The following is a 12,379-nucleotide window of genomic DNA, read 5'->3' as shown; positions in this document are numbered from 1 at the left end:
TGATTCAGTGACTGGGGTAATCGGAAAGGGTGTGTCAGAGGCAATGTGATTGGCACAGGATAGAGCAGGGTTTAGGGCTGTTGTACATAGGGTCGTTATGAGTCGCAAACGACTCGATGGCACATAACAACAACAATTGTGATTTTAATGAAAGTTTACAGAAAAGTTGGATTTTCATTCAATCATTGTTGCACATTTTCCTCCCTCCCCCAGTTCACTTTTTTTTTTGTTTTTGTAATATTCATTCATTTTTGCACAATTTCTCCCCTCCCCTAGTCCTCTTTGCAATGTACCTTTTATTCTGGATCATTATCTGACATATAATGCCTAATCATATATTCTTTTTAAAATGTTCTCACCCTCATCTGTTCTAATATACTGTTCATTATTTATCAAATCTCTTCCTATTTTTCTTCAAACCCCCCATGTCTGTCCTGCTTTATACCAGTAGTGTTATGCAGTATTTGTCCTTTTATAACTGACACATTTCATTCAGCATATGAGCACCATGGTGACCCATGCTGTGTAATGTTTTACAAATTATGGTTTTATGGGAAATGACAGCCTTTTTAACAAATGGTGTTGGCCAAATTGGAAAACAAGTTCATGGTTTATCAGTGCTGCATAGTATTCCATTGTGTAAATATACCGTCATTTTTCCATCCATTCATTTGTTGATGGACACATAGATTGTTTCCATCTCTTTGCTTTTGTGAATAACACAGCAATAAACATGGATGTGCACACATCTGTTTGGATGGCAGTCTGGTTTCTTTAGAGTATATTCCCAGCAGTGCAGTTGCTGGGTCAGATGGTATTTCTGTTTCCAACTTTTTGAGAAAACACCAAACCACCTTCCACAGTGATTGAACCAGAAACTTTCTTCTTTCAAATGCTTCTTGAATAGCAATATTGAAGATGACAGCTGACAACAAATGCTAGTAGGGGTATGGAGATATTGGAACTCTCATGCACTGCTAAAGGGAACATAAAATGGTCACGCAACCATTATGGGAAGCAGTTTGCTACTTTTTTATAAAATTGCAAATAGAAACACTATTTGAACGAACAATAGCACCACAAGGTCAGTATCTCCAGGAAACAAGAGCTGCTACACAAACTAACATGCACATGTCTATGTTTATTGCATCATTATTTACAATAGCCAAGAACTGAAGAGCAACAATGTTAGTCTAGAGACTAAGGTGCACCTGATCCAGGTTATAGTCTTTGCAATTACTTACTATGCATCAGGAAGCTGGACAATGACTAGGGATGATAGAAGGAGAATTGATGCCTTTGCGTTGTGGTGCTAAAGAAGAGTACTGAATATACTGTAGACTGCTAGGAGAACAAATAGGGTGACCAGAGAGAGGGTGAGACCAGGCGGCTCCTTGGAGACAAAGATTCTGAAGCTTCATCTAACATACTTTGGACATGTTGCAAGGGGGGACTAGTCCTTGGAGAGGGATCTCATGTTTGGGAGGACAGAGCAACAGCACAAGAGAGGAAGACCCTCAATGAGATGGATTGATTCAGTGACTGGGGTAATGGGGATAGGTATGTAAGAGACAATAAGATTGGTACAGGATAGAGCAGGGTTTAGGGCTGTTGTACATAGGGTCGCTATGAGTCGAAAGTGATGGCACATAACAATAAGAACTAGAAATTACCAGGTACCCACGAACAGGCAAGTGGCAAAAGAAACTATGATACATTCACACAATGGAGTACTACACTGCACTAAAAATAAGAATTTGTATAATACTGCACCACATGGATGGAGATAGAAAATGCTGAATGACATAAATGCATCACAAAAAGACAACTATGGTATTGTACAACTAATATAAAAAGCTAAAGAAAGTTTACAGACAGAATCAACCTTGGAGATTTGGAAATGAGAAGGAATGGGAAAAGGAGTCGAAATTAACAGATCAAACAGATAAGTTGGGTAAAGGGGAAAACAGATAATGTAATTATAATTAAACCTTGTAATTAATTTCATCATTTAATTGTAATTAATGTTATAAAACAAAATTCCTTTAGATGAAAAACCATTATGATTTTAAGCTCATTTTAAAAATAACTTTAAAATGAATGTTAAAATACAAATAAAAAATAAATGTACCTTAGTGTCAATAGTAGTAGAGGGGCTTCAAGCATTTTGTTCATAGGGTTGCTATGAGTCGTGCTTGACTCGAAGGCAATCAACAGCAACAGCTTTAACCCATATACTAAATTATTAAGGTTATAAGTAAGCAGTGTTACTATTGTTTTTGTTGTTATATGCTGTAGAGTTGGAACCAGCTTATGGTTGACTCTCCAGTGGGTTTTCAGAGTCTCTAAAATGATGGGAAGAGATTGGCCATCATTTTCCCTAAGAGCAGTTGGTAAGTTTGAACTGCTTACCTTTGGTTTGGCAATGCAACTCTTTACCACTCAGTCACCAGAGCTTTCTAGTAAGACTGGTAACTAAATTATTTTAAACAGTTCAAGAGCTTATAAAAACTTTTGTTGAGAAGCATATTAAAAAAAGAAATTATGCTCTTCATTTTATCCTAACCCCCACAGAAAACATGAAGAGCGGAAAGCCAGTATATTAAATTTCTAATCTACACCCATTAATTCTCTGACATGGAGTTTCTGTGCATCATAATCAACTTAGGTTGGGGTTTTTGTGTTGGAGTGGTTTTTTTTTCTCTCTTTGTTTTGGCATTAATAGCTAGATTGATTAGAGGAAAATAAACCTAGATCATTTCAGAGGCAGTGACAAATTTTAAGTTTCTAGAAGAAGATCCCTGATGAGTTGAATTGACACAGCAACTGGGGTAATGGGTGTCGGAGGTAATGAGATTGGCTCAGGATAGGGCAGGGCTCAGAGATTGTGTGCAGGGGCACTATGAGTTGTAGTCGACCTGATGGCAGATAACAACAGCAGCAGCAGAAAAATATGATTGTAACAGGAAAGGAGAAAATTCAGTGGTTTTAATGCAGCCTCTTAAGAGTTTGGGAAATAAACAGAGATAGGTCTAGGAATAAATACTCTCCTGGTCTCTGGCTTGAGTATTTGAGAAGGTAATCGAACCATTAACCAAAACAGAAAGTAAGGAGAACAATTAGGAAGTACCCCACAGAGAAATATTTGTTGAGGAAAATGATTCATTGATAAATTTAGAAAAGTACCACAGGGGAGTTGTATACTTCTAAATCTTGATAATACCCATTTCTGCTTATATTACAGTGCGATTTGGAGGGAATTATGCCAAACGTTACCGTCAGCTTGAGTCTCCCCACCAATGGATCGCCACTTCAGGATATTCTAGTTCATCCTTGTGTGACTTCCCTTGACTCTGCCATTCTGACATCTAGTAGTATAAACACAATGGATGATTCTGCTTTTAGTGGACCTTACAAATTTCCATTCACTCCCCCTTTAGAATCATTCAACTTGTGCTACTATACTTCTCAGGTAAATAACCTCAGAAAAAGTGAGACTTTGCTAAGCTTTATATTTCTGAATACTGTTGATAAATAAATGATTTATACTTTTATGCTAAATGATAATTTCTCAAGATTATTTACCAGACAAGACTAAGTGAATTCAGATGAAAATTCAATTCTTTCTACTTTCTGGTGTTTGTAATAGCAATAAATGTTTTACAGAGTCATTGAATTCTTTTTCTGTGTGTTCCCTGATAAGGAATCCACACTCAAAGTATAGATCCTATTGTGGCTTAGTCATGATTTGAATTGTGAGCATAAAATCCTACTAATCTCAAGTAGCTGTAGTTGCATATATAAAATTAATAGCTAGTTTTCAGTTATTGAATAAATGCCGTGTTAATTAGCATGTGGGTTTCAACCAAACTTTTTCAACCTCCAGACTCTCTTAAGTACCATTTGTCTCTAGTCCTAGCTGTGAATCAGCACCCAAGCTAAGTAAAGTAAAAGAAATTTTGAAAATGAAATAAACAATCAAATTATCAGTCAAAGATAAGAAAAAAGTAGAGCCAGGCTGTATTGGGAATAGAAGCAACAAATAAAAATTAAAATCACTCTAAACTTAAGGTTCAATGTCTGTCTGATCTATGCTTCTCAATCTCCTTTTTTGACTGGCTTTCTTTGCTTACACATAACTTTCCAGCCCTGTGGCCTGTGCTGTATAAATAGAGTCTCTCTGGGTCTTGCTTAAATGTTCCAGAAAGAATCACATTAGCTCATATCGGCCTATAGATTATTTCCTCTTTAATAAGGTGGAGATAATCAAGTAAGCTGCTCCTCAGCTAAGGTATTAAATGGTGTCGTGGTGTTGTTGGTGGTGTTGATTGCTGTCAAGTCGAACACAATTCATAGCAACTTTATGAACAAAAGACCTAATGCCTTTCCATGATTATTGTCATTTCTCCAAGTTCATAGAGTTTCCAGGCATGTGGTTTAGGAAGTGGATGCCACTCCTGCTTCCAAACCCATCTTACAACTGGGAGCTCCACCAAACACTGTCCACACTGGGAAACCATTATGGTATTTGATACCCCAGTGGTACAAGGTTCAGCATCACGGTAAACCCAGGTTACTTCATACTGCACTTTGACAAAGAAAGATGTGCAAAGTGGAAGAGTGTTCCTCCAGATATAAAAGCACTAGTATCATTTAGCAGTGGTTAAGTGTCATCAAGTTGAATACGACTCAGAGTAAGCTTTGCACAAAAGACCTGAACTCTGTTCTGTAACTAACATCATTTCTGTATAAGAACATGGTTGGGATGGTGGAGGGCAGGCAAAGGAGGGAAAGGCCCTGTAGGAGGTGGATTGATTCGGTGACTGGGGTAATTGGGATGGGTGTGTCAGAGACAGTGATATTGGCACAGGACAGAGCAGAGTTTAGGGCTATTGTACATAGGGTCGGCGACTCGACAGCACATAACAACAACAACATGGAGTTTAGAGAGAGGGCTACAGTATACAAATGAGGCAGCAGGAACCCTGTCAGGGAAGCAGTGATCATAATGTGGTGATGGTGTTAGGCACCACAGCTTGATAAGGACTCATAGTGACTCCATGAACAACAGACTGGAACCTTGCCCTACCTCCACCACCCTTACAATCTCCCATATGCTCAAGCACATTGTTGTGGTCACTATGCCGTCCAGCTCTTTGCTGGTCTTCCTCTCTTTCATTGACCTACTTTCTCCAGCATAATGTCTTTTTCCAGAGTAAGTTTCACCATCTTTGTTGTATCCTGGTTGCACTTTCTACGTAGAACAGATTTGTGTGTTCTTTTGACAGTCTGTGGTATATTCAGTACTCTTCACCCACACCATAATCCAAAGGCATTGATCACAGTAGTGCATAGTCCATGTTGCAGGTCAGAGAGAACTTGAACAAGCAAGAGTGGGAAAAAGAATGTATTGCTTACATTTATATGACACCTTTCTCATTACTAAGAACAAGGGAAAATTCCTTGCAGACATAGAATAAACATAGATCACTGTAGGGCTTTTTTTTTTCTTGATCACCATTGATAGATATTTTAGATCCATTAACCTGAGAATCATGTAAAAATTTATTTATGTTTGTTTCCAGGTCCCTGTCCCACCTATTTTGGGATTTTATCAAATTCAGGAAGAAGTCCAGTTAAAAATAACTGTTAATTTAAAACTTCATGAAAGTGTGAAAAATAATTTTGACTTCTGTGAAGCTCGTATACCTTTTTACAATAGGTAGGAGGAATAAAATAACATACCATGATTTCTGCCTTCATTAGTCCATTCACACTGCCCCACAATGAACAGTTCATCTTTTTTTTTTTTAATTGTTATTATTTTTGCGTGTGTACCGTCAAATCAGATCTGACTGGTACAGGAGCAGATTGCCCCTCCTTCTCTGCTGGATGCTCTGCTGGATTCGAACTACGTACCTCTTGGATTTCAGTGCTGCTTCTTGCCAGTGTACCAGAGCTCCCCTACCAGTTCATCTTTTTTTACCTTATGTTACTAGCTAAATATTTTGTTACTCAAATGATTGCTGATTCTGAACCAATGCATAGTCTTAACAATAATCTCATTAATTGCATCTTCATTTTTCTGGTTAAATTGCTAGTAAAAAAATCTTAATTCATCAGAGCTTCCTCAAGGAGTATTTCACTACTCAATTTATTTTGATAATTACCTGCCTATGGAGGCCACCTGGTGAATTAAGTCAATTATATCGTAAGATAACTTCCTCATCATTTCTACTTTTAAATTTAATCTGAAGCATGTTAATATTGTTAGGTCAAATCCACTATCTTCAAAGCAACTCTATAAACAGATCCCAGTGTTAAAGTCATAGTGTCAGTCCGTCTTGTTCAGGGTCTTCCTGTAAGCAATATAGTTCTCCTCAAGTATACTCAGATATAGTGTAATCATAGTTTAATGTTATATATGTCAACTTATATGAATGTATAAAAATGTTCATATAATTTTATAGTTTTCTTTATGCTTAATAATGAAATCTGTATCATCCCAGGAACTTTTCAGTGGCTTCTCTTGTGTTTTGAGATTTAAGGCTCATTATTTGCTCAGCTTCATTCTGTGAACATAAATTCTGACCTGTTTTTGTGCTGCTGTTGTATTAAGTAAGAATAACATGATTTGACTTCCATCTCTTAAAGCTATATACCTATCATCATTTTTTTCTGTCTTTTGTTTTTGAAAAAAGAGGTCCAATCACACATGTGGAATACAAAGTTAGTTTTGGCCAACTTGAAGTATTTAGAGAAAAAGGCTTATTGATCTGGACAATTGGTGAGTTGAGTTTTACTTATTTATTGATTTTCTTCCTGCATCTTCTTTACAATCTACTTAATTCAGGATAATTGGGTGGTGTATTTGTGTTTTAGGTTTTTAAAAATTGTGATTTGAGTGAAAATTTACAAATCATATTACTTTTTCAATCAATCATTCATGCATGTTTTATTCCATACCATTAATCATTGTACACACAGAGTCTTACCTTCCATTCATTGCAAATTATATTTGTGTTTTTAGGCCAAAAGTTCCCAAAATCAATGGAAATTACTCTTTCTGGAACTGTAACTTTTGGGGCAAAGAACCATGAGAAGCAGCCATTTGACCAGATATGTATTGGAGGTACAGCATATGTAAAGGTAAATATATGGTTCACATCAAAAATTTGGGTCCTTAGTGTATAAAGAACTTATAAATGTATTTATATGGCTCACTGCTATCCAAAACTGTCTTAGACCAAACTAAGAATTTTTTTAATTGCTAGAATACATTAAGAAACAACTGACTGACATCCAAGCAGATATATGCACACCCATGTTTATTGCAGCTTTGTTCACAATAGCAAGGAGTTGGAAACAACCTAAGTGCCCATCAACAAACGAATGGCTAGAGAAGCTGTGGTATATTCGCACAATGGAATACTATGCTGCATTAAAAAACAAGGAACTCATGCAATATTATTCAAAATGGTTGACTCTGGAGAACATTATGCTGAGTGAAATATCCCAGTCACAAAAGGACAAATATTACATGCTGCCACTGTTGTAGAATGGGACTGTCCTTGGGGTTGGGGAGAGACTGAGTAAGATGGGTTCAATAATGTATACTGCACTGAAACAGAGGAGGGAGAAAACTGTTTAAAAGAGATATATAACTAAGTATTTCTGTCATCACAGGAGACTAGAGCGAGGGCTACATGGTGGAGGGGACCTGGGGGAGGATTTGTAAAACAATGAAAGAATCTTTTCTTTTACTTTTCCATAATTTTTGGACTCATGTACTTATAACTTGTTAGTCAAATTTGTGTCTTCTAGGTTGCAACACCCCCATGATACATCTTCAAGGATATGAACATGTACGGCCAAGCACAATCAATAAGAGTGCATCTAAATTCCAAAATCAATCTCCATAATAGTCTTTGTGTTTCCTACTGCCAAAGGGGCCCTTTAGAGTAGTGAGAGAAGATCTTCACCCTGAAACCCACAGCGTCCCTTTTCAGCAGGAAGTAGCTAAGAGAATACGCCATCCCCTTTTCCTTATGAATCAGGGTGAAGTCTCTCTCAGGGAGGAGTGATAGGGAATGGCAAAGGACACACTGACAAAGAAGATTAATCAGAACTGGCTTTGACAAGCACTGTGGCATTTGGACAAGAACAAACTGGGAGGAGGGTAGAGAGAATAGTTCAACAATGAATGAATGGAAACCCAAAATCTCTGTAAATGTTTATGAAAATTAATAAAATATAATTATATATAAAAAAAAGAAACAACTGACTAGAAAACAAAGGACTATAGGGGTGTTGTTTTTTTTTTTCACTACAATTTTTTTTAAAAAAGAGTTTTTGATCTTTTGTCGTTTTGTGCCATCAGGTCAAAACCCACTCACAGCAGGATTTTAAGGCTATAAATTGCTTGGAAGAATGCCCATCTTTTTCCTGAAGAGTAGTTAATGGTTTTGAACCACATGCCTTTGGATTGGCAGCACATCTCCTTCCCCCTAGGCCACCAGAGCTCCCTGAGTTTTTTAGAGAATTAATGGTGGAGTGAGGACTAGGATTTTATTCTGCTGGCTTTCAACTCATTGGGTTTCAAATATTTCCTTCATTTTTTTAAAATTGTAGTGAAAATTCATATTCCTTTGCTTTCTATTTTGTTAATTTTTAATATTTTCTAGCAATTTAAAAAAAATTCTTTCTCTTTGTTTGGACTTAGCTATTTTTGGATTTCTGTAGGATTCTTTTTTGCTTAGTAGTAATTCTTCTCTGTTCCATTAATACTTAGAAAATATGTCCATAAAACCTTCTTGTTGTTTTGTGCACTATTAAGTCAGCACGGGAGGAGATTGCCCATCTTTCTCATATAGAGTGGCTAGTGAATTAGAACTGTGTGCTTTTAGGATTGCAATGCAGTTTCTTACGACTAGGCCATCAGAGCTCCTTACATATAGCCTGAATATTCAAATACCCCAATTAACCTGGTTTTTACCAGCTCTTAGGTTTTACAGACACATTTTATATATAGAAAATATAAGATATATGTAGTCCTCGCCCACTGGGTGTTTATCAGTGGCACATATCAATGATTTTTCTGTGCTAAGCTGCTTTTGGTGTTCTAAAGATAGAATGAGCACTTCCAGCAAAGTGATTGAGGAAAGCTTTACTACAAAGTTGAAACAAAACTGTGAGGCCAAAAAAAGCATAAAGCTTTGAAGAATGGTTGTCATTTGAATTGAGGAAATGACTTATCAAAGGACTGAAAAACAGTAAACAACCATGTTCAGAAACCAGGACAGGAACAATAGTAACACATAAAACAAGATCAGTGATTTACTTCTGGATTTTAGATCCTTTTGGCAGAAATTACTGTGCTTTTTTTGTTAAGGACATTGGCTCATAAATTTATGCTTTATAAAGATAAGTTCAAAATGGGCTAAGGGTACTTGAAAAGCCAAATTCACTGTCATTGAGTTGATTCTGACACTTAGTGATCCTATAGAACAGAGCAGAACTGCCCATTGGGTTTCTGAGGCTGTAAATCTTAATGGGAGCAGACTGGCCTCTCCCACATAGCACCTATAAATTCAAGCTCCCAACCTTTCATTTAGCAACCCAGCACTTAACACACGGTGCCACCAACGTGCCAGTTGAAAAACTAGAGGCAACCAAAATCATTTTATAGCTATGTCAGTATTACAGAAAAAAGATCAGTTGTTGATGCTGGGTTTATGCAGTGTCAGCAACAAAGCATCAAATCATCAAAAAAGAGAAGGCGGAGACTGCTGTAAGAACTGCAATCAAGACTAACACTGTGCCACTAATTAAATGTGGCACAAGAAAGCACTCTAAGTCAAAGATGATGCTATTCAAAAATATATGCAGTTAACCCCAGTTTTATAAGAAGGCAAGGACTTGATAGGCATTCCATTGTTTTATCCCCAACAGCTAGAAGGCAAAGGCTTCATATGCATTCCATTGTTTTATCCCCAACAGCTAGTGCTCTACCTAACCCATTAATATTTTTAATGAGAAAATGTACCTCAAGTACAGTAATGACCTGGAGAAAATGGACTTAATATTATCTAAATTGCTGACAATAGCAACATATTCCAATGCAAGTGACTAGTAGATAGCTAAAGACCTAAAGCTTGATTTTTTTTTTAATGGTTTCTGGTGTTTTTTTACATTATTATTATTATTATTATTATTGTTATTGTTGTTATGTGTGTACCATCAAATCAGATCTGACTGGTACAGGAGGAGATTGTCCCTCCTTCAACAAAGCATCTGGTGGATTTGAACCACATACCTCTAGGACTGCAGTGCAGCTTCTTGCCACTAGGCCACTAGAGGTCGCCAAAGCTTGATTCTTAAGGGAGAGCTCAACTAGACATAGAATGTAGAAGCTCTTCATAGTCAAAATGATTGAGGAGTCAGGTGAACCTGTGAAGGACATTAAAGGTACAACCAGAAAGGTAACAAGGAAGCCAGACAAGGATCATAGTATGTATATCAAAGAAGAAAGTGAAATTTTTACATAAGGGCATTTCAGCACAGTGGTAGTGAAGAGCACTGGGGATACTCATTTCTTGTCATCTGTGTTCGGTCTTTGTGTTCTAAAAAAGTAGAATAGCTCACTCACTCCACACACCAAATAAACTAGTTTTTCTGTTTCACTAATTGCATTATATGTTTTGCTAGAAAGAATGTGTGTTCTTGCCTGCTATGAAATATATCACAACAAACAGTCCTCCATATAGAAGAGAATACTGTATAGGGGAAGGAGGACAAGCATTTGTAGTCAGGCAGATCCGAGTTCAAATGTCAACTCTGCTTTGTACATGCTAGAGTGCTAATTGTGTGTGCATCTGAAGTTCACTTAGCTTGGTCATTGAACGAATTATGATTCCAATATTCTCCTGTACATAGGGTTGCTGTGAGTTATAACCAACTCTACAATACCTAACCATAATTCCTACCTTGCAATGTGGATTAAGAACCCAGGTAGTTCAGTGCTAATTAAAAGGTCAGCTGTTGAGTTCACAAGTTGCTCATTGGGAGAAAAGCATGACAGTCTAGTGTGGAAATCGTCCATAAAGATGTACAGCCTTCAAAACCCTATGGAGCAGCTCTGCTCTATCCTACCCGTGTGGTAATGAGTTGGAATCAGCTCTGGCAGTGGATTAGTTGATTGCCAGTGTGGATTAGAGTTCATGTTAAGCAAATGTTTGATATATGTTAAGCACTTCAAGATGGGAACCTTTCCAAGAAATGGCCCTAATGTAATGGGAGATGTGTATGTATTCATAAAAGTAATCACACACAAAATACAAATTTAATGTCTTTAATTCCTTTATTGTACATTGTATAAGCTCCCTACCAAGGGAACAAATGTGACCAGCATCTTTACCAAATAATCACCTTAATTTGGTACTTTCTCTCCTTTTTCTAGCTTCACTTTAAGATCTTAGATTATACACTCACTGGATGTTATGCAGATCAGCATTCAGTTCAAGTTTTTGCAACAGGAAAACCAAAAATAAGTACACGTAAGTTGTATAGATTCTAAGTGAAATAGATGCTGCTGTGCCATTGTTACTCAATGCATATTTAAATGCAATAAAATTTAGAAAATGCTAGCCTGATCCCATACCTGTGTAACAGCTTGTGTATTTTACATTGTGTCCTCTGTCTTCTCATGGGTATAATGGCTTAAACGAGCAATCATGATAGTCAAAGGCTTTAGTACAAGGTTGAATTTCTTTTGCTCTCGCTATACTAAGTAGATTTTTTTTTTTTTATTCAGAGCTCACGAGGCCATAGGTATTAAACAGGTAAAGATTTGATCTGGTTCAGACACTTTATTATCTTTGTAACCTCGGGCAAGTTAATGAACTCAGAGTTTTAGTTTCTTCATCTATAAAACAGAAATAATATTCTTTACATCAGAATTGTTAAGAGGTTTAAGTAAAAGCCCAGAATTTAGTATGATGCTAATAAGCATACAGTAAGTAGTCAATAAATGTTAGATATTATTATAATAGAAATATTTTAAATATTTTTACTAAATCTGATGTCCATAAACATGTAATTAGCACTTTCTCTGCTTAACTACATACTCCTTGGTTGTTATTAGCTGACTTTGAGTCTGCCCCAAACTCTCAGACATCCCCGAGCTATAGAGTAGAAATGCACTACAAGACCAGAATCTTTGCCAAAGCCATTTGCCAGGCCTTTCTTCCATAGAAAGGGTGACTTAATGCTGCCCACCTTTAGATTAGTAATCAATTCTTTTTTATTTACTTTTTTTATTATTAATTTTAATGAAAATTTACAGACACTTTGTATTTTCATTCATTCATTGTTGCACTTT

At 36.7% G+C, this 12,379-nt stretch overlaps 1 protein-coding gene across 1 annotated transcript in view; it reads left to right on the top strand.

Moving 5' to 3' along the window:
• The window catches only part of AP5M1 (adaptor-related protein complex 5, mu 1 subunit), a 44,275-nt gene that overhangs the window by 23,521 nt on the left and 8,375 nt on the right, over nt 1–12,379 (top strand). Inside the window, exons 3-7 of the mRNA XM_006894328.1 lie at nt 3,245–3,472; nt 5,586–5,722; nt 6,702–6,787; nt 7,031–7,149; nt 11,459–11,555. Coding sequence (XP_006894390.1) covers nt 3,245–3,472; nt 5,586–5,722; nt 6,702–6,787; nt 7,031–7,149; nt 11,459–11,555 — 667 coding nt within the window. The remainder of the gene's footprint in view (nt 1–3,244; nt 3,473–5,585; nt 5,723–6,701; nt 6,788–7,030; nt 7,150–11,458; nt 11,556–12,379) is intronic.

The sequence above is a fragment of the Elephantulus edwardii genome, unplaced genomic scaffold, assembly GCF_000299155.1.
Source record: "Elephantulus edwardii isolate Elephantulus edwardi_28Jun2011 unplaced genomic scaffold, EleEdw1.0 scaffold00140, whole genome shotgun sequence".
Taxonomy (NCBI): Eukaryota; Metazoa; Chordata; class Mammalia; order Macroscelidea; family Macroscelididae; genus Elephantulus; species Elephantulus edwardii.
This window is presented reverse-complemented; position numbering and strand designations above follow the sequence as displayed.